General features: G+C 42.2%; 1 protein-coding gene across 1 annotated transcript; it reads left to right on the top strand.

Moving 5' to 3' along the window:
* Window positions 1-763: 763 nt before the first annotated feature.
* Window positions 764-23,951, top strand: LOC122926886 (cysteine-rich motor neuron 1 protein-like). Its single transcript, XM_044278402.1, has 4 exons — window positions 764-1,124; window positions 15,165-15,344; window positions 21,475-21,612; window positions 22,838-23,951. The coding sequence occupies exons 1-4, from the start codon at window positions 836-838 to the stop codon at window positions 23,077-23,079; spliced, it is 849 nt and encodes a 282-aa protein (XP_044134337.1). The 5' UTR covers window positions 764-835; the 3' UTR covers window positions 23,080-23,951.
* The last annotated feature ends 240 nt before the right edge of the window (window positions 23,952-24,191 follow it).

Here is a 24,191-nt window from a genome sequence, read left to right as displayed (position 1 = left end):
TAGTCACCTGAAATGGTTTTCACTTCACAGGTGTGCCCTGTCAGGTTTCTTTACTTAGCTGCTTTTTTCTTGCCATAATACAAATTCTAACAGTCTATTCAGTAAGACTATCAACTGTGTATCCACCTGACTTCTCCACAACGCAACTGATGGTCCCAACCCCATTTATAAGGCAAGAAATCCCACTTATTAAACCTGACAGGGCACACCTGTGAAGTGAAAACCATTTCAGGTACCTCAAGATCATCAAGATACCTCAACCATTTCAGATACCTCAAGCTCATCAAGAGAATGCCAAGAGTGCGCAAAACAGTAATCAAAGCAAAAGGTGGCTACTTTGAAGAACCTAGAATATGACATATTTTCTGTTGTTTCACACTTTTTTTGTTATGTATATAATTCCACATGTGTTAATTCATAGTTTTGATGCCTTCAGTGTGAATCTACAATTTTCATAGTCATAAAAATAAAGAAAACTCTTTGAATAAGAAGGTGTGTCCAAACTTTTGGTCTGTACTGTATATACTGTGTATATATATATATATATACACACACACACACACACACACACACACACAATCAAGATGTTGATTGTATTGGTGTATTTAGTAAAATTATTATCTATAAACACAAGTACCTCGTTGGTTGCACTTTGCTCTTTTTTGTTTGCATGAGCCAGGTCAGTGTCCCCTGTGGTGTTTGCTCTGCAGTCTATTGTGCCATGATGCTTTAACTTTAAAAACTCTTTTGGTTCAACAGTTTTACTAGTAGGAAAGAGAGAAGCCTCATACCAGCATACACCAAGCTCCAGTGTGTTTGTATCAGCTGGGTGACAATGACATCAGTTTTCTTCTTGCTATTTATTGTCCCTTGCTTTTTCCAGCCTGCACAGTCAGCCTACAACTGCACAGCATGCGAAAACAGAAAATGCCCCCCAATGATAACTCCGTGCCCTGGAAGTGAAGCTATAGATCCATGTGGGTGCTGTAAACATTGTGCAAAGCAAGTTCTAGAGATCTGTGGAGGCCCAGACTGGGAATATGGCTATTGTGATTCTTCCTATAAATGTGCAGCTAAAAACGGCACAGGGCTGGTAGAAATCCCAAATACAGGAATATGCAAAGGTAAGTTTATTATAATGAAATGCTATAAAAAAGCAAGGATATGTAGACAAGGGAGGGAATACTATAGTGACAGATGCATGTGGGTGCTTCAACAATTGCCACAAAAAGCCATCCTAATACAGAATTTTCAGTCAATAGAGATGAGATTCCACTTTCAGGAACCTCATCTGATAGACAGAGCAGCTCCAAAGTGCATCTCTTTGTCTCAAGGAATAGGCTTGGTGGTGTGTTAGGCTACATGTACACAACCGTTTTTGTGGTCCGCATCTGGGCCGCATTTTTTGAGTCTCGAATGCAGACCCATTCACTTCAATGGGGCCGCAAAAGATGCGGACAGCACTCCATGTGCTGTCCACATCCGTTGCACCGTTCTGTGGCCCCGCAAAAAAAATATAGCATGTCCTATTCTTGTCTGTTTTGCGGACAAGAATAGGCATTTCTACAATGGGCCGCCCATTCTGTTCTGCAAATTGCGGAAGGCACACGGGTGGATTCCATTTTTTGCAGATCTGCAGTTACGGACTGCAAAAAACAGCACGGTCTTGTGCATGAGGCCTTAAATGGAGAGTGCACTCATTTTAATGGATGCAATGCTTTTATAGCCCCTGTTATGGCGCTGTAGAGAAATTGAAGATTTGGATCCCCAAAGTTGTGCTTATACTGTACAAAAGAAGGTAAAATTTTTATGAATCAATGAGCTACATTTTTACACTCATGATTTATTTTAAACTCTATGGTACTTGTTGGTAGGACATTTACATAGCAAAGTAATTTTAAGGCTGAAAAAAGACATGTCTATCCAGATCAACCTGTTATACTGCAAAGTTGATTTAGAGGAAGACAACAAACTCTCATGAGACAAAGGCCAATTTTCCTCATCTTTCATTCCCAATTCCAAATCTAGCAATCCGAATAACTCCCTGGATCAACGAACCTTCTCCAGCAAACTATAACTCATAATACTGTTATATTCAAGAAATGCATCCATTGCCCGTATGAACGCGAGTTCATTGTCACAACCTCCTCTGGCAGAGAGCTCCATAATCTTACTTAAAGACTCCTCTTCTATGTTCCTACACATCACTAAGTATCTTGTATCAGGGGCATCGCTAAAGGCCCTTGGGCCCTGGTGCAAGATTTCAGTTTGGGCCCTCCTTCCCTCATTTGTGGTGAGGGGCAGGGGTGCACCTAGCCTTTCTGTTGCCTCAGGCAAAAAATGAAACGGCACCCCCCCCCATGCCAAATTCTCAACCTAACCCCTTCCCTCTAGCCCTACTGCTAAAGTCATACTTGGAAAACATTACGTACATCGCTATAAAACATACAGTGTAATACAGTGCCACATACCTCTTACAACCAGTGATGTCTTCTCTGATGTAGATATTCTTTTTCCTCGTCTTCTCCATGCAGACCAGATGGCCATGATGGCCAATACTTTGCCTGCTGTGCTCGACAAAAATATACTGGAGAAACAGATAAGACCCCTGAAAATACTAGTACCATGCAGATGGTGCCCCGTTCAATAATTATTGACACACATAACTGCACCCAGCAAATAGTGTCCCTGACACTAATAGTGTAAACCTAATATCTCCCCCCAAAATAAATATGCTAAACTGATACTGTGCCAGGGTGGCACCTACAGTAATAGTCCCACCAAAATAAGTAGTTAGCTGACAGAGTTCACTTAGTGCTAGGGTCCATTCATACGTTCTCAGAATGGGTCCGCATCCATTCCGCAAATTGCGGAACAGGTGTGGACCTATTTGTTCTCTATGGGGCAGGAATGGATGTGGACAGCACACAGTGTGCTATCCGCATCCGCATTTCTGGAGTGCTCCCCCGATCTTCCGGTCCGCGGCTCCGGAAAAAAAAAATCGAATATGTTCTGTTCTTAGAGAATATATAGAATAGACGGCTCTACCGCTCAGGATAATGATCGAGGTGCAGAGCTGCTAGAACTGACTCACCCAGTCAGGAGTAGATAATTAGGCACACTCTAATTTGGGTCAATAAATTAATTTATTTATATAAAAATGGTTGTAAGGTGTATTTAAAATATTAAATAAAATATGGAGATGGGTGGGTTATCCTTAAATGGTTGCCAGCTGGTAGGGAAGAAGGTATGGGAATTTTTAGGTATGGATATGAAATATGCGCTATGAGGTGATGCGCTGAGAGATGTGATTATATGGATAAAATTTTTATGAATAAAAATGTGTGCGCTAGAAAAAATGATGCGCTAGGAAAACAAAATAATATAACAAAATAATGATGGTAGTAGCAATGTCCTTATGGGTAGAGATGACTATCCATAAAAAAATTAAATAGATAGATAAAAGGAATAGTCCGTAGTTTTGGAATGGTCTGTATAGCTCCTTGATCTAAGGTAGTCTTGTTGTTTTATAATATTATTCTCTAGATGAATAAAAGATTGAATAATACGCCTTAGGATCCGTGTTGTTCCATAGAGGGTACGTGGTGTGACTCAATTTTATCACTCATATACGTGGTGTGACTCAATTTTATCACTTTATAAGTCAATTGTGATTTATACAGCCGCGGACATGTGCATATATATATTGTATCTTAGGATACTATAATAGTTATTATGCGGTACTGTGGGATTAAGGGGTGCTCTGTGCCTGGGTGCGGCGTCCCGCACTTTCTTTGGCTGCAGAGTTCACTTACCCTTCACCCAACGTAGTGTTCGGTCCTTTAGCGGTCCTCTAGCGGTGATTTGTTCTCCCTCGGTGGTTGTCCTGGATCGGCGGTGTCGGCGATGTAGCTCGTGCTGCTAGGGACGCCGGGAGGCGTGGTTCGCGCGTCTGTGTAGTGACGTAGGTTGTCACGTGGTCGCGGCTTTGTGTTGAGTAGTCCCGGCTTGTTCTGGGTAATCCTCTAGCTCCGTTACGAGTGATAGGTATTCCAACAATCCTCTGCTCCTTAAACGCGTTTCGGGAGACTCTCCCTTCATCAGTAAGTGGAGGATTGTGGTGAATGCTGAGGTATTTGTAGGGTAGACATAATTGGCTCATTTATGAGCTGATTTTCCAATCATTGAATGTGTTTGGTTCTGATTGTCTTGTTTGGGTCTATTGTGGTAGATTCCAGTTTGGCACATATTGTTTATTGCTCAGGGATATGAAGAGTAATAGATGGATAAAGGTATGAATAAACATATGAATCATAGTACAAATAAAAATAAAAATAAAAAATAAAAATAAAAATACATAGGTTTTTTGCACAGATAAAAATGGAAAAATATAAAATAGAGAAATAGAGAATATAGGTAAATAAATGAGTTGAAAAAAAAGTGTCTAATTTGGACAGATTATTTCTTTGGTGGGGGTGTCTTTTGGTGTGGTGATTTTTTGTGCTTAAGGACTTGTTTGATTAGGTAGGTGTTGTGATTGTGTGCTTCAGGACTTATTTAGTTAGTGTATTTAGGTAGGTGTATTTGGGTAGGTGATTATGATATTTTTGGGTCTGCTTATAGATAGTGGATTGGATAGGGGGGAATTGCTCTGTTAGTGTGGGCTGTTATGGTGTACATTATTCTGTGAGTGTGGGTTGTGGGCTGGGGAGGGTGTCTATTAAATCTTCACAGTTTCTCTAAAAATTGCCCCCACCATTAAACAAACCACAAAACAATCCACAACAATTCAAGAATGGGCGGACATCACAGGTTTCTTTAGATGTGGAAAATGTAAAAACTGTCGGACCACATCCTTCCCAAAAATAAAAACACTTGCGTTATATCGAAAATAAACCTCCACAAACAAGAAATTAAGGAATTTCTAACATGTAGCTCGACAGAAGTTATCTATGCTTTAGAATGCCCATGCCAAAAACTTTACATCGGCCGTACCAAAAGAACACTCCAAAAACGAATTTCCGAACATATTGCAAACATAAGAAAAGGCTACGAAAAACACACGGTATCACATCACTTCAATACAACCCATAACAAGGACCCTAGCGGACTAAAATACATGGCACTAGAAAAGGTAAAAAGAGACTGGAGGGGAGGCAATTTCATACACAAAATGTCAAGAATAGAGTCCAGGAGGATTTTCGAATTCAACTCTGTGGTTCCAAATGGTTTGAACGCAGAGATGGAAATTTTCAGTTTCCTCTAATGGGGGGTTGCCGCTTGCCGGTGGGGCTTCTTCTACTTCTTCCGGATGCCCCTTAGCAGACGGCCGCCCCTCCCCATTCCACTATCCCCTTGGAGATACACAGCGATGATAAACCCAAATAGTCGCTGGGTCTTTGTATTACGGACCAGAGACATATTAGGTACATCGGACTGTGCACTCACAACCAGGGAACATCAAAATCTACCACTCATACCACAAGAAAACTGAAAAATAAAAATAATAAATAAAAAATAAAATAAATAATACATAGAAGCACAGAGATGACATACCAAAATAGTCACTGGGTCTTTAAACTACGGACCAGTGACATATTAGGCAGATCCGACTCTGTACTCACAACCAGGGAACATAAAAATCTACCACCACAAGAAAATACATTAATAATAAATAATAAGAATATTGCACAAATTCACCCTCTAGGAGAAGCACTGAGATAACAAACCCAAATAGTCGCTGGGTCTTCATACCACAGACCAGCAACATATTAGGTACATCTGACCATGCACTCACAATTAGGGAACACCAAAATCCACCAACAGTACAACAAGAAAATTATAATTAAGATAACCAACAAATATAAAAATAAATTAATAATAAACAAAAATAGCAATACATATATACCCACATCGACATTAAATACACAAATAAACCTACACAGAACAAATACTAACACCAATATAGCAAGAACACCTCTATACTCCACATACTGGATTCTACACAATAAGCATCCCCCCTGCCACACTATACCTATCATTCCTTGGCTAACTTTGCGTTTTCCTTCCCCATTATAAAATATAGGGACAATAAACCCTGACACTCATTGGGTACCCTATAGACAATATATTAAAATCAATTATTAAAATCCACTAAACATAGAATTTGATGAATCTATCCTAGAATCACAATAAAAACTACCCTATTATATTAAAAACTGTGAAGATTTAACCACTACAGGACCGCCGTACGCAGGATTGCGTCCTGCCGGCGGCCCTGCTCTTCTGGGTGGACGCATATACGCGTCCTCCCGCGAGAGCCGAGATTTCCTGTGAACGCGCGCACACAGGCGCGCGCGCTCACAGGAACTGAAGGTAAGCGAGTGGATCTCCAGCATGCCAGCGGCGATCGCTCGCTGGCAGGCTGGAGATCCGAATTTTTTAACCCCTAACAGGTATATTAGATGCTGTTTTGATAACAGCGTCTAATATACCTCCTACCTGGTCCTCTGGTGGTCCCTTTTGTTAGGATCGACCACCAGAGGTCACAGGTAGGTCAGTAAAGTCGCACCAAACACTACACTACACTACACCCCCCCCCGTCACTTATTAACCCTTTATGAACCCCTGATCACCCCATATAAACTCCCTGATCACCCCCCTGTCATTGATCACCCCCCTGTCATTGATCACCCCCCTGTCAGGCTCCGTTCAGACGTCCGTATGATTTTTACGGATCCACGGATACATGGATCGGATCCGCAAAACGCATACGGACATCTGAATGGAGCCTTACAGGGGGGTGATCAATGACAAGTGGGTGATCACGCATATAGACTTCCTGATCACTTCCCTGTCATTGATCACCCCTCTGTCATTGATCACCCCCCTGTAAGGCTCCATTCAGACATCCGCATGATTTTTACGGATCCACTGATACATGGATCGGATCCGCAAAACACATACGGACGTCTGAATGGAGCCTTACAGGGGGGTGATCAATGACAAGTGGGTGATCACGCATATAGACTTCCTGATCACTTCCCTGTCATTGATCACCCCTCTGTCATTGATCACCCCCCTGTAAGGCTCCATTCAGACATCCGCATGATTTTTACGGATCCACTGATACATGGATCGGATCCGCAAAACACATACGGACGTCTGAATGGAGCCTTACAGGGGGGTGATCAATGACAGGCGGGTGATCACCCATATAGATTCCCTGATCACCCCCTGCATTGATCACCACTCTGTCATTGATCACCCCCCTGTAAGGCTCCATTCAGACGTCTGCATGATTTTTACGGATCTATGGATACATGGATCGGATCCGCAAAACACATGCGGACGTCTGAATGGAGCCTTACAGGGGGGTGATCAATGACAGGCGGGTGATCACCCATATACACTCCCTGATCACCCCCGTGTAAGGCTCCATTCAGACATCTGCATGTGTTTTGCGGATCCGATCCATGTATCCATGGATCCGTAAAAATCATGCGGACGTCTGAATGGAGCCTTACAGGGGGTGATCAATGACAGAGGGGTGATCACCCATATACACTCCCTGATCACCCCCCGTCATTGATCACCCCCCTGTAGGGCTCCATTCAGACGTCCGCATGTGTTTTGGTATTCATGGATCCGTAAAAATCATGCGGACGTCTGAATGGAGCCTTACAGGGGGGTGATCAATGACAGAGGGGTGATCACCCATATACACTCCCTGATCACCCCCCTGTAAGGCTCCATTCAGACATCTGCATGTGTTTTGCGGATCCGATCCATGTATCCATGGATCCGTAAAAATCATGCGGACGTCTGAATGGAGCCTTACAGGGGGGTGATCAATGACAGGCGGGTGATCACCCATATAGATTCCCTGATCACCCCCTGCATTGATCACCACTCTGTCATTGATCACCCCCCTGTAAGGCTCCATTCAGACGTCTGCATGATTTTTACGGATCTATGGATACATGGATCGGATCCGCAAAACACATGCGGACGTCTGAATGGAGCCTTACAGGGGGGTGATCAATGACAGGCGGGTGATCACCCATATACACTCCCTGATCACCCCCGTGTAAGGCTCCATTCAGACATCTGCATGTGTTTTGCGGATCCGATCCATGTATCCATGGATCCGTAAAAATCATGCGGACGTCTGAATGGAGCCTTACAGGGGGTGATCAATGACAGAGGGGTGATCACCCATATACACTCCCTGATCACCCCCTGTCATTGATCACCCCCCTGTAGGGCTCCATTCAGACGTCCGCATGTGTTTTGGTATCCATGGATCCGTAAAAATCATGCGGACGTCTGAATGGAGCCTTACAGGGGGGTGATCAATGACAGAGGGGTGATCACCCATATACACTCCCTGATCACCCCCTGTCATTGATCACCCCCCTGTAAGGCTCCATTCAGACATCTGCATGTGTTTTGCGGATCCGATCCATGTATCCATGGATCCGTAAAAATCATGCGGACGTCAGAATGGAGCCCTACAGGGGGTGATCAATGACAGAGGGGTGATCACCCATATACACTCCCTGATCACCCCCTGTCATTGATCACCCCCCTGTAAGGCTCCATTCAGACGTCCGCATGTGTTTTGGTATCCATGGATCCGTAAAAATCATGCGGACGTCTGAATGGAGCCTTACAGGGGGTGATCAATGACAGGGGGGTGATCAGGGAGTCTATATGGGTGATCACCCCCCTGTCATTGATCACCCCCCTGTCATTGATCACCCCCCCCCTGTAAGGCTCCATTCAGACATTTTTTTGGCCCAAGTTAGCGGAAATTTTTTGTTTGTTTTTGTTTTTGTTTTTCCTTACAAAGTCTCATATTCCACTAACTTGTGTCAAAAAATAAAATCTCACATGGACGCACCATACCCCTCACGGAATCCAAATGCGTAAACATTTTTGGACATTTATATTCCAGACTTCTTCTCACGCTTTAGGGCCCCTAAAAAGCCAGGGCAGTATAAATACCCCACATGTGACCCCATTTCGGAAAGAAGACACCCCAAGGTATTCCGTGAGGGGCATATTGAGTCCATGAAAGATTGAAATTTTTGTCCTAAGTTAGCGGAAAGGGAGACTTTGTGAGAAAAAAACAAAAAAAATCAATTTCCGCTAACTTATGCAAAAAAAAAAAAATTTCTATGAACTCGCCAGGCCCCTCATTGAATACCTTGGGGTGTCTTCTTTCCAAAGTGGGGTCACATGTGGGGTATTTATACTGCCCTGGCTTTTTAGGGGCCCGAAAGTGTGAGAAGAAGTCTGGGATCCAAATGTCTAAAAATGCCCTCCTAAAAGGAATTTGGGCACCTTTGCGCATCTAGGCTGCAAAAAAGTGTGAGACATCTGGTATCGCCGTACTCAGGAGAAGCTGGGGAATGTGTTTTGGGGTGTCATTTTACATATACCCATGCTGGGTGAGAAAAATATCTTGGTCAAATGCCAACTTTGTATAAAAAAATTGGAAAAGTTGTCTTTTGCCAAGATATTTCTCTCACCCAGCATGGGTATATGTAAAATGACACCCCAAAACACATTCCCCAACTTCTCCTGAGTACGGCGATACCAGATGTGTGACACTTTTTTGCAGCCTAGGTGGGCAAAGGGGCACACATTCCAAAGTGCACCTTTCGGATTCCGCAGGCCATTTTTTACACATTTTGATTGCAAAGTTCTTCTCACACATTTGGGCCCCTAAATTGCCAGGGCAGTATAACTACGCCACAAGTGACCCCATTTTGGAAAGAAGACACCCCAAGGTATTCCGTGAGGGGCACGGCGAGTTCCTAGAATTTTTTATTTTTTGTCACAAGTTAGCGGAAAATGATGATTTTTCTTTTTTTTTCTTTTTTCCTTACAAAGTCTCATATTCCACTAACTTGCGACAAAAAATAAAAAATTCTATGAAACTCGCCATGCCCCTTACGGAATACCTTGGGGTGTCTTCTTTCCAAAATGGGGTCACTTGTGGGGTAGTTATACTGCCCTGGCAATTTAGGGGCCCAAATGTGTGAGAAGTACTTTGCAATCAAAATGTGTAAAAAATGGCCTGCGAAATCCGAAAGGTGCACTTTGGAATATGTGCCCCTTTGCCCACCTTGGCTGCAAAAAAGTGTGACACATCTGGTATCGCCGTACTCAGGAGAAGTTGGGGAATGTGTTTTGGGGTGTCATTTTACATATACCCATGCTGGGTGAGAAAAATATCTTGGTCAAATGCCAACTTTGTATAAAAAAATTGGAAAAGTTGTCTTTTGCCAAGATATTTCTCTCACCCAGCATGGGTATATGTAAAATGACACCCCAAAACACATTCCCCAACTTCTCCTGAGTACGGCGATACCAGATGTGTCACACTTTTTTGCAGCCTAGGTGGGCAAAGGGGCACATATTCCAAAGTGCACCTTTCGGATTTCACCGGTCATTTTTTACACATTTTGATTGCAAAGTTCTTCTCACACATTTGGGCCCCTAAATTGCCAGGGCAGTATAACTACCCCACAAGTGACCCCATTTTGGAAAGAAGACACCCCAAGGTATTCCGTGAGCGGCATGGCGAGTTCCTAGAATTTTTTATTTTTTGTCGCAAGTTAGTGGAATATGAGACTTTGTAAGAAAAAAATAAAAATAAAAAATCATCATAATTTTCCGCTAAGGCTACTTTCACACTAGCGTTCGGGCGGATCCGTTCTGAACGGATCCGCTCATAATAATGCAGACGGAGGCTCCGTTCAGAACGGATCCGTCTGCATTATATTAGCAAAAAAAAGCTAAGTGTGAAAATAGCCTGGGACGGATCCGTCCAGACTTTCAATGTAAAGTCAATGGGGGACGGATCCGCTTGAAGATTGAGCCACATTGTGGCATCTTCAAACGGATCCGTCCCCATTGACTTACATTGAAAGTCTGGACGGATCCGCACGGATCCGCACGCCTCCGAACGGCCAGGCGGACACCCGAACGCTGCAAGCAGCGTTCAGCTGTCCGCCTGTCCGTGCGGAGGCGAGCGGAGCGGAGGCTGAACGCCGCCAGACTGATGCAGTCTGAGCGGATCCGCCTCCATTCAGACTGCATCAGGGCTGGACGGCTGCGTTCGGGTCCGCTCGTGAGCTCCTTCAAACGGAGCTCACGAACGGAAACCCGAACGCTAGTGTGAAAGTAGCCTTACTTGTGACAAAAAATAAAAAGTTCTATGAACTCACTATGCCTATCAGCGAATACCTTAGGGTGTCTACTTTCCGAAATGGGGTCATTTGTGGGGGTTTTCTACTGTCTGGGCATTGTAGAACCTCAGGAATCATGACAGGTGCTCAGAAAGTCAGAGCTGCTTCAAAAAGCTGAAATTCACATTTTTGTACCATAGTTTGTAAACGCTATAACTTTTACCCAAACCATTTTTTTTTTGCCCAAACATTTTTTTTTTATCAAAGACATGTAGAACTATAAATTTAGCGAAAAATTTATATATGGATGTCGTTTTTTTTTTGCAAAATTTTACAGCTGAAAGTGAAAAATGTCATTTTTTTGCAAAAAAATCGTTACATTTCGATTAATAACAAAAAAAGTAAAAATGTCAGCAGCAATAAAATACCACCCAATGAAATCTCTATTAGTGAGAAGAAAAGGAGGTAAAATTCATTTGGGTGGTAAGTTGCATGACCGAGCGATAAACGGTGAAAGTAGTGTAGTGCCGAAGTGTAAAAAGTGCTCTGGTCATGAAGGGGGTTTCAGCTAGCGGGGCTGAAGTGGTTAATAGACACCCTCCCCAGCCCACAGCCCACACTCACAGAATAATGTACACCATAACAGCCCACACTAACAGAGCAATTCACCCCTATCCAATCCACTATCTATAAGCAGACCCAAAAATATCATAATCACCTACCCAAATACACTAACTAAGTAAGTCCTGAAGCACACAATCACAACACCTACCTAATCAAACAAGTCCTTAAGCACAAAAAATCACCACACCAAAAGACACCCCCACCAAAGAAATAATCTGTCCAAATTAGACACTTTTTTTTCAACTCATTTATTTACCTATATTCTCTATTTCTCTATTTTATATTTTTCCATTTTTATCTGTGCAAAAAACCTATGTATTTTTATTTTTATTTTTTATTTTTATTTGTACTATGATTCATATGTTTATTCATACCTTTATCCATCTATTACTCTTCATATCCCTGAGCAATAAACAATATGTGCCAAACTGGAATCTACCACAATAGACCCAAACAAGACAATCAGAACCAAACACATTCAATGATTGGAAAATCAGCTCATAAATGAGCCAATTATGTCTACCCTACAAATACCTCAGCATTCACCACAATCCTCCACTTACTGATGAAGGGAGAGTCTCCCGAAACGCGTTTAAGGAGCAGAGGATTGTTGGAATACCTATCACTCGTAACGGAGCTAGAGGATTACCCAGAACAAGCCGGGACTACTCAACACAAAGCCGCGACCACGTGACAACCTACGTCACTACACAGACGCGCGAACCATGCCTCCCGGCGTCCCTAGCAACACGAGCTACACCGCCGACACCGCCGATCCAGGACAACCGCCGAGGGAGAACAAATCACCGCTAGAGGACCGCTAAAGGACCGAACACTACGTTGGGTGAAGGGTAAGTGAACTCTGCAGCCAAAGAAAGTGCGGGACGCCGCACCCAGGCACAGAGCACCCCTTAATCCCACAGTACCGCATAATAACTATTATAGTATCCTAAGATACAATATATATATGCACATGTCCGCGGCTGTATAAATCACAATTGACTTATAAAGTGATAAAATTGAGTCACACCACGTACCCTCTATGGAACAACACGGATCCTAAGGCGTATTATTCAATCTTTTATTCATCTAGAGAATAATATTATAAAACAACAAGACTACCTTAGATCAAGGAGCTATACAGACCATTCCAAAACTACGGACTATTCCTTTTATCTATTTTTTTTTTTTATGGATAGTCATCTCTACCCATAAGGACATTGCTACTACCATCATTATTTTGTTATATTATTTTGTTTGCCTAGCGCATCATTTTTTCTAGCGCACACATTTTTATTCATAAAAATGTTATCCATATAATCACATCTCTCAGCGCATCACCTCATAGCGCATATTTCATATCCATACCTAAAAATTCCCATACCTTCTTCCCTACCAGCTGGCAACCATTTAAGGATAACCCACCCATCTCAATATTTTATTTAATATTTTAAATACACCTTACAACCATTTTTATATAAATAAATTAATTTATTGACCCAAATTAGAGTGTGCCTGCTTACTCTTTCTTTCATGTTCTATTCTTGTCTGCAATTGCGTACAAGAATAGGCAGTTCTATGGAGGTGCCGGCCAGGTGCATTGCGGATCCGCAATATACTACGGATGTGTGAATGGACCCTTAACAGTGCCCCCAATAGGAATAATGCCTCTACTATGTCCATACTAGTAATCATGTTCCCCGTAGTCCCTCAGTAGTAATAATTCTTCTTACAATGTGTGCCAGTACAAAAATACCTCCTTATAATGTTTGCAAGCACACAAAATACCACTTTATAATGTGCACCAGTACATAAAACACCCCTTATAATGTGTGCCAGTACAAAAAATACCTCCTTATAATGTGTGCCAGTACAAAAAATACCCCTAATATTGTGCACCAGTACAAAAAAATACCCCCTTATATAGTTCAAAAATACCCCCTTACCTTTCAGATCACACCCACATATCAGATCCTCAGATCAGACCCCCATATACACCTCAGATCAGACCCCCCAATCAGACCTTAAATCAGAACCGAGGTACTAGTTGGAACCGAAGCCAAGTTCTGTATCAAGTTTTAAAGTGCTTTTCCACTTTAAAAATCAACTACCGAAGTTATTCAACGAAGTCACGCGCGACTTCGCGAATAACTAACTTCGGCTCATCAGAGCTCATACATTCTAATACTGTACGGTGACGGATCTCCGTACAGTATTATTCTGAATTTTTGAATGAAACGACTTCTGATGAAGCATCGGAAGCCTGCTTTGCTCAACACTACTTAAATTTAAATAAATAAATTAACTTACTTTTCTTGCTCCGCCGCCATTCTCCAGGATGCAATCAGGACAGTGCTGCACGCCCGCAGAACACCAGGGAGGAGGGGTGAGTACAGTGCTTCACTCACTGCTTCCTGCGCCTCCTGCATACTAGTGAGCGTTTTCATAATGGAAGCGCTCATTAGTATTCTCTATGCAGTGCATAAAAATACACAGGTTAGAAATATGGCATTGCGTCCAGCGTATGGTGGCTGGACGCGATGCCATATTTCTGACCCATGCTTTATCTTTACCGTACATGGACAGATGAGTATATCGGAGCGATTGATCACCCCTTTGTCACTACACACCTGCTTGCGACAATGTTATTGTAAAGCTGTTGATTGTAATTGTATGTGTAGCCCATACTAGGGCAATCTGGGCACTAGTACTATTTTGGCACTACATCGCCACGACAGTCACTTTGTCCCCTGATGATTTGGCAAGTACCATTAAAAAGCGTTGGAACATTCTGTGAAGTTGGTGTGAGAGTTTATATATTTTTTGTTTCATCCCTTTGACGAAGCTGGGCAGTTATCGCCGTACTCCAAAGGGACTACCAGGGCCATATAGGAAGATACACTTTGGAGGGAGCTGTAGGGACTTCTAGGGTAAGAGACCCAGCATTGTGTCCCTTTAACCCCTTTTTAAGTCTATACATTACCTTCTGTCCTGGTCCTGTTGAGTTACGCTGTGATATACACTGCAAGGGTGCTGTGAAACGGGCACCATGTTTTGTTAATTTTGTTTAATATTTGATTAGTGAGTTTTCTTTTTGAATTTCTATTAATGATATGGGCCTATTTTTAATGCTTATTTAACACATTTTAAGTTTTAACAAGGTTCCCCACACTAGTTAGTTAATTGTCTTTGATTTATTGGGTGACCACTATTACTTATCTATTGTGACCATACTTACTTGATTGTGTTAATCTACTACATTAATTGTTGGGTCCCACTTTAAAAAATGTCTTGTTTAATAAATGTTTAATCATTTTACTCTTTTTCTTGCTACTACAGATATGCCTGGTTACAGAACCCCATCGCACTATGCTGAAGATGATGATGAGGACTGTCCTGAGCATTCTGGCTGTTATAAAGTCATGGGAACGTGTGACTGTGTAACTAAGCGTACATGCATACCAAACTTCTCATTTGAACGGTATGACCCTCTGTATTGTGATCCACAGTTTGATGATCGTAAGTTTGTTTAAGTTTTATTCATATTGCTGACTTATAATGTAATTTTTATGCTAAACCCTTGTCACCAGTGTAGAGTATGTACATAATGTCCATTACTCACCATTAGTAGTCTGGTGTCTGGTTCCCAATAATTACTTGCCAATTTTGCTTATCCAGTCCCTAAATGAATATAGTAAAAGATATATTGTCCCCTACTGTGTTAATTGGTATTATCTCTTGGAATAGTCCCCGTGTGGTTGACTGCTGACATGCAGGGTCAGAGACACCGATGTCAAGGACCAAAGGATCAGGCAACACTCATGATCATGAAACAGAGAGAGGACAGGGTAGAGGTCAAAGTATGTGCAAATCCATGAAACAGTTAAGAGGTGAGGGCAGGTAGCACAGGGTCAGAATGGAGAGCAGGCACAGGTCAGGTCAGACGACAGGTAGTCAGAATCTAGGAATCAGGCAGAAGTCAGTACACAGGCAGACAAACTGAATATAGTGTTTTAGCAAGGTCTAGAAAGCTAGAGAAACCTAGGGGTTATTCAGGCAAGGAATAAAACAAGCTGATTAGCTCATTAGACAATCAGATGCACACAAAGCAAAATGGGAATTAACCCTTGCAGTATTGCAGTGTGAGGTTCCATGACAGTTCACACACAGGAAGAGACCTAACAGACTAAGGCCTGCAGAGTGGAACACAGGAGTTTGGCTGCCAGCACCAGGCAGAAGCTAGGTGAATTATGCGGTGCCTGGGCTTGCCCCGCATAGTATAATGACGGCTGGCATGGAGTGTCGCCATGACATACTGAAGACATCAGTATGCGATTACGGTTGCTTCGGCCCATCAGGTGATATGATTCTGCTAGGTCTGTGGAGTAACAAAGTCCCAGTACTCTCCCAGAATATTACACATTGACCATGAACGTAGTAGTTTTTACTATGTTAACACTAACTCTGAGATCATACTGAAGTGTGGAATATCTGCAAACCAGCACTGCTATGTAAGTACTATGTGGCCCTACTGAGGAGACAGTCTGATGTGAGCACTAACATTCGGGCCATTTAGTAAACACAGTATTAACATTGAAGCGATTTTGTCGAGTGTTTTGTACTGATAACTGTCAGGGCAAAGACCCCTACTCTGATTTATGCTGAGTTCCAAATTAGTATGGTAAATAGGTATCGAGTACTTGGAGGAATTGAATAATACAATCATCAAGGTTGTATTCAAACAAGTCTCTGTTTATTTTTTTTATGAAAGGCAAATACTTATACCACATTAGGGCCATTTCCGGTTATACACCCACACACTTATCACAAAACATCTGGACATATATACATATAAATGCTTATGTAACAGAAGATTTAAATGTCAGTTAACCGCAGAGACATACATTTATCAGACTACAGGAAGTAGATATATAGCACACCAAGCAGTTTTCATTTCTCGAGAATAGCAAAGGTGGGGGCGAAGTTACTCCTTCCAGAATGTGCAGAAACTGGCATGCAAAAAGTCACTGATCTATCAACTTCGTAAAAAGGTCATACAATGTAAAATGGCCGCTGTAGACACAAAGATTGAGTCTCATCCCTCACATAACCCATCCTCAGGTTAGGTCATCAGTATGCAAGTGGGGGGTTCCAACACTCGACACCCCCACCGATCAGCTATTTGAAGAGGCTGTTGTGCTTCGTTGAAAGCCGCGGCCTCCTTAAAGTTTACCAAGCACAGCGCCATCCACTCCTATCTGGTTAGAAAGGTAGAGGATCCTCTTATGGGCCCAGGTTTCACAGATCAGCCACTTTCACTTGAAAGGGATCGAGCTGTGCCTAGGGCATGTAACCAATGAATATGACATCACTGGCCTAGGAAGAGAGATCTATGTCTCATTGCATCCATGTTTGATTTGTGGTTTAGTTGGTGACCACCTTTTATTTTGGTATTATTGCTTTACCTGAGCACAGAAACAGGCATTTTATCTAAAATTGGCACCTTTACAAAAAATATTCCTTCATTTTTTTGTCCGTCTGACACCACCCATGCTGACCATAAGTAAACATTGCAGGGGCATACAAAGAAATCATAAAGCCCCATAACAAAATTTAGAATGCCTCACCCCCCCTCCCCCTTCCTAAATTAATGTCTGTTAAGGCTGCGTGGTTGGACTTGGCATTGTTCTCTGTCACTTTTTAAAGACTTTCTTCATGCATGTTTTTTTTTCCTTGAGCCCTTTTTTTGGAAACACCTACAGCACACTGCTTTTTGGGGGGAAAAACACCACTGGCCAAAAAAAGAAAAACACCTAAACGCTGCAGTGTTCAGTGCATTTTATATTTGTCAACTTTAAGTTTGACTTTAAGCAAACATTTGGTTGCCATTGTTTTTGGAAAAACTAAAATGCTGCAAAAAGTTGGCTTTTTCCCCCCAAATTTATGTTATGTTTTGAACCACTGTTTAGTGAGGGATACTGTAAAAAATCTATGTGACATAATTTCACATATCAGTATATCAATTATGGTGCTCATTCCAAACATCATATTGTTCAGTGTATTTATGCTTTAAAACTGCCATAAATACACTGATTAATATCCTACAGTAAGTTCCATATCCCATTGTAACTGGCTGTCTGCAGTCACCACAAGAGGGAGCTCAATACATGACTTTTTACAGGTACAAATGAACTAAATATGACTTGTATAAATCTCTGTGCAGTGAGCTCCCCCTAGGGGTGGCTGCACTTTCTTATGTCAGAAAACAGTGAAAGCAGCTCAGTGTCAATGCATCTACCCCATGGGCTCAGGACCATGACAGGGCCAGAAATATACTTCTGTACAAAAGTAGGGTCAGTTATTATGGAGGGCAAATTCCCCAGGGCCTTTATCTAAGGCTCTTTACTGCCATCTTGATAACAGTTATTATTTGGGCATGGCCCTCTTTTGCTGCAGTGTCCCTTTTCACCCTTCCAATAAAATCAGAGGAACACCACAGAAAGGATAGCCCATGTGCCTCTGCAGACCTTTATTCGGCCCTGTGGAAAGGTACTTTATAGAGCTTTCTGTAAAATATATGTGGGCCTATACAGAAAGAGCCATTGCTACAATGTTCACTTGCAGATATAGTTATCTGGATCAGGCAGAGTGTGGTTAAACAGAATGGGAAGGGGCCCACATTGTTTAGAGAATTCAGTGGGTAAATGGGCTAACTTTCTGCCACCTGGAACCCTCAACAAACTGGAGCTAAATCGTGAGGGCTTACAATCTACAACTTATCGATAATATACAGTGGTTTAATATCTGATGGCTATTGGTTCCTAGGTCAGCTCCTAATTATCCTCTGTTATATCTTAGGAGTCCTATTTTATAAAAATCTCTGTTTTATAATGGACCCTTCATTATATCTGAGCTTGAGCCCACTAGAGGATTCTCTGGTACTCTGGTGGGCCAGTCTGACAATGCTATGCAGTCTCTCTTGCTGTGTGTGTTTCTTATGTCTTCCTCGGTTCCTACTCATTCCTCCCCTCTCCAAAGACTTCAATGGGATGATGTCATCTGATCTTTCAGGGAGCAGAAGCCATCCAAGATGGATTTTTCCTGATTTTTAAAGACAAAGGCCTTTTAGAAAAAGAAAGAGGGTGGATAAAACAGCTGATATTACAAAGTTTCTTATGGTCACATTGCACTATTGAGTTATGCAAAGCTGTGTGAGAAATTAGTAACTATTTAAGGAGGACCTGTTACTATGAAATGCAGTACAGTCTGCAAATAGCAGGTTACAGAGCAGGAGGAAATGAGCAGGTTGATATATAGTTTTGTGGGAAAAGATTCAGCAAACCTTGCAATTTATACATTAATATCTCTGCTCTTTCTGACTTCAGTTGTATACAGAGGAGGAATTATCAGTGACTGACAATGTTTTGCTGAATTATATTTTTAATTTAATTTTATTTTTTTGGGGGGGGGGGGGGGAGTTGATTTGCTGTCCCACTGAAGAAATCTGACTTGGGGGCTGCTGCTAAGAGCATTATCTAAGTGACCCTCCTGGTGGTAGTCCCCCTTTAACTCCCATACAGGGATCTGGACTGCAGGAAAACCACTAGGCCATTAACTCTAGGAGTAGTCACTGTTTAGTGGCTGCTGACTCACAGGGGTCAAGACATATGTTGAAAGAGCACCAAGGAACCGTTAAGACCGTAGTCATGAAACAAGCTTAGGTCATGGCAGGTAGAGTTTCCACAATCCAAAGTGAGTCTGAGGATCAGGGGAGGCAGCACAAGGTCAAAATGAGGAACAGGCAGAAGTCAGGCCATTTCAGTCAAATCTCATTGTGTCAGAGATTGGTACGCGGGAAAGCAAACAAGACAAATGGTGAAACTTTTCAGAAAACTAGCTAGCTAAAACGTATTGCTCGGCCACCCTCCTCCACTTCCAGCCTCCCTCAGCCATAGTTGAGGGAATGTGCACACTGGCCCTTTCAGCAGCACTCATGCACTCCCTAAAAAGGAGGAGAGGCTGGAAGTGGAACACTAACAGCCTAGGCCTATCAGACCCTGGGACACTGACTGTTGCGCTGCTATCTGCGCCTGAAATATGCCTAATTGAGGCATATTTGAGCATAGTAAATGACCCCCTAAGTGGTTATGGTTAACATCCAAAATACCTCACGCTCCAATAGGTGTTGCTTTAGATCACATACTCCGGTAGATAATTTAACCTTTTCAATGCCACTTATCCAGGACATCGCTAGTTTTCCTGCATGCCATTCGTAAAAATGCCTGTATGTTCCTGATATGTTGCGCTGGGTTAACTTGCACTATGGTTTATGTTGTTGTTTACACATACTATTATATTGTTGAACTGCATTTTGTATGTTTATTATAATATGTCCTGTTCATTTGTACTGTATTTGCACTGCACTGTGGAAAGGAAAGGGTTTATGCGCAGCCAGCTAATACTGAGAGACTTCAGAACTTTCCAGCCTATGCACTTATAAGCCAGTAATTTTCCCCAGTCTTCATAAGTGACTATATAGAGGTAGGTTTTGGAGGGGAAACAACAGACACAGTGAACTTTTGACTGTTTTAGCTCTGTCAGACGGTTATTTATATCTGGAAACTGCATAGTCATTCCCATTGGCTTGCATTGAGACACAATACAAGTTTATGGTAGCCATGAACTGCAACATTGTTTTTGTTAGGCTGTGCTCCTCCACCTTCACCCAGCCCACTAAGAGGCTTTGGAATAGTTAGTATATTGTATAAAAAAAAGTAGTCAGAGCCCCTAGTGTTCTGCAGATAGGGACTAGTGTTTAGCAGGAGAGACTCTGCCAGACTGCATGAGTGATCAGAAGATGCTGAGACAGGGATACTTTGCCCTGACAACTGTGTCACACACCTTGCGGCACTAGCCCTGTATTGTTTTGCAGTTCCTTCAGTAAAGAAGCACACTGGTTCACTGCAAACCCTGACTCTCTGGGCTTATTTCCCATTGGTGTGCACCACTCCTTACCATCCCCTTCAGAGAGCAGCAACACACGGTGACACCTTGATTGTGACCAGGGGATCCAGTGAAGTGTTGTGGACACCACAACACCCGGTCACTGCATAAAGAATACAGAGAAGATTTCTGAGCACCCTGACCTCCCTCCTCCGACAGTGAAGAGACAGTGCAGATTCACTGTCTGACCTCATCACTTCTCATTGCTGCTACTGCTCACTTCTTCTCCTCCAGCGTCCTGTTGCCTCAGTCTCCATCTCCTCCTCACAGACAGTACTTCACAAAACTGTTGGGGTGGGTCTGAACTTCTAATTGACTGAACTAAGTGAGGCAGTTAGCCCTTGAGAACAGTAGTGGCCATACTGCCGATGGCAGACAGTCATGCATTACATTGTTACAAGCTTTGGACTAATCCAGCAGTGGTTTGTAATATGAGCACTTTGGACATCTATGGGCCCCCAAGGATCCTCGGACCCTGGGCAGCCACCCAAAATGCTTACAGTATATAATAATCCACCATTGAGCTCCACCTGCTGTATAACATGCTGACTGCAGATTGTATTGCACTTTGTGGTTACAGGTTCACTTTAAGAGGAGACAGAAACCTATTTTACACACCAATTTACTTTTCTCTCTTCTTTTTAAGCTTCTTATGACCATTTGTATCAATATCCCTGTACCCGCTATGGCTGCAACCTTGTGGACAACCAGTGTATTTGTCAACAGAGCGGTTGTGACCGTACTTTTGAATTCCCGGATAAAAAAAGTTGCCACAGAGTGCTAAGTATGACTTCCGTTCTATATACAGTATTTATAACGCAATTCCATAGTAGGTTAAATGAAGACACTTTTTACCTTGTTCATGATGGAATATAGTCCAGAGATGAAGTACAATCCTAACGCCTTAAAATTATTCAGCTCAATGGAGCAAGTGCCAATAGTATCAATCAGGTCAATGTTTTCTTTTCCAAAACTGCATTTGAAAAATAAGAAATGAAATCTAATTGGTCACTACAAGTAATATCTACAGACTATACATACTGTAAAGCCTTAACATAAGAACCAGGCTTTCAATTTACCACTTTAATTTAAAGACAAGGTCCATCTTCGCAATTTTTTTTATTGTATCTTTCCAATGCCTCTTAAATGAAACTACTTTTCAAACAGTCTTAGTTAAAGGGGTTGTCTCATCTCAAACAATGGGGGGGATATAGCTAGAATATGCCCCTGTTTTCTGATAGGTGCAGGTCCCACCAATAATGAGTGTTTATAAGGTCAGAGATCAGAAAAAAGGAGCTGTCAGCTGAGCTGACTAATGGGAAACAGTAAAAATACAGAACCTGCTATTAGAGAATCTCAAGGCAGTACAGAGAAAGGGGCTAAAAAAAATTAATACAGATCAACTAAAAAAAGATTTTTAGTTCAAATGAGTACAATGCAATAACAATAAAATTGCCTCCAAAGGTGTACATAGCCTTTAGGTTGGCCGCAGTAATTCTTATGATGCAAACCACACCCACTCTTATTCACACTCACTCAACTACATGGCACTGTTTACCCAACCAAGCTAGAGTAACATCCTCTCCCAGTTTTACATTTCTACACATTTTTCACTCCAAAATTCCACCCTGCTTGATCATGGAAACTGGGAATTCCTTGTAGGAAGTCTCCAAGGGAGTCTGCACATCCACTCATTAATCTGCTACTAAGTCATACTTGCCAACTGGTGCAGGTATGTACCGGGATGCTACATCATTAGACACAGCCCCAACACCTATACTTGCTTTGAGGGGGCATGACACACATAGAAATGGGCATAACACATCATGTAAGGGGTGAACATACATGGAAAAGGGGATAGGCCTTAAAAATGAGTCGACACCCTGAAAAATTCTGCACCGTGCTCTTAGTCCTCATGTGTAACTAAGTTGTCAAGTATGTACTATATATACCAGGCGGTGATGAGGTGAGTTAGCTTGGATATAATGATTTCTGTTCTTATTTTACAGGAGAGCGGTTGTGTGCCAATGTCACTTGTCCTGAAGTAGAACCACTGCAATGTCCAAGGGATTCTATGGTGACAAAGCCCCATACGCCTTATGGAGAGTGTTGTTCAACTATTCCTAGTGAATGCACATGCAACTTCAAACTATGCAACGACCGTTGCCCAAGGGGGAAAAGAAAAGTGATGGCTTGGAAATCAGATGGGGTCTCTGGAAGATGCTGTGATAAATTTCTGTGTTTGCTATAAACCAAGAAATTATACAACTAAAGATGAGCGAATCGAATCCCACGAAGTGGAATTAGATCCGAATTTCAGGATAAATTTGATTCGCCTTGAAGCCGAATTCCCTCGTGCTTCGTGTAAGCAAATCGATTTAACCTGAAATAGTATTAAAAAAGTCATTCTTACCTCCTCCATTTGCTCGTGATGGGCCGCCAGCTGCCATCTTGATTGAAGATCTCGGCCGAAATCCCATGCATGGTGACATAGTCTCACACCGTGTGAGATTTCAAGCCAGCTCTTCAAGCAAGGTGGCGGAGGCCGGCCCGTCACGAGCAAATGGATGAGGTAAGTTTTTTTTTTTGTGTGTTAATTTCACATCGTTTTTACACAAAGAAGCCGCGATCATGTATGAACGCGGCATCTGGGGGGTACAATAATGGGAGGTGGCGCTATCGCAGCTCCCTGTCATTTCACCCACTACTAACAAAAAAAATGCGCTTCGTGACAAAGTAATTCGTCACAAAGCAAATTATTTTTTAAAATTCGGCAAAGCAGTCGAATCAAACTTTAAAAAAATTCGCTCATCTCTAGATACAACCTTGGTGCTCTGCCTAGGCAGTCCAGAAATATAAGTAGGGTGGGAGTTAATACAGTAAGTGCTTACATACCAGGGTATCTTAAGCATAGTAGAAGTAATCACTCTAATTTTTGGTGCCTGTGCAAGGTCATCCATGTATTAACTGCTCTCACATGATCAAAGGATAAACTTTATGGTAGACCCTTGCATCACATATCGTGCATAACCAACCTGAGTGGTTACCTTGTAGATTTCAGATGTATTCAAATATATTCATAATCTGAGAGGCATTCGACATGTAACTAAATCTTAAAATATTTGTAACGTGCCTTGTGTTTTCATTTTTCAAGAGGTGGCACTTATACCTAACAAACATTTGCAGCATATACTAGCAATATGCCACCAAAGTCCAAAATGGGACAACCCCTTTAAAGGAGTATTCCAGTTATACCAAGTATAACTGTTAGATCGGTGGCAGTCCTAGCGCTGGTACCCTCAACAATCACAAGCTGTGATCCTGTGGAGCCCCTCTGAAATGAATGGAGTGGCTGGTCAGAAA

Source organism: Bufo gargarizans, chromosome 2, assembly GCF_014858855.1.
Source record: "Bufo gargarizans isolate SCDJY-AF-19 chromosome 2, ASM1485885v1, whole genome shotgun sequence".
Classification (NCBI taxonomy): domain Eukaryota; kingdom Metazoa; phylum Chordata; class Amphibia; order Anura; family Bufonidae; genus Bufo; species Bufo gargarizans.
The sequence above is the reverse complement of the archived record's forward strand: the minus strand, read 5'-3'. Positions and strand labels throughout refer to the sequence as shown.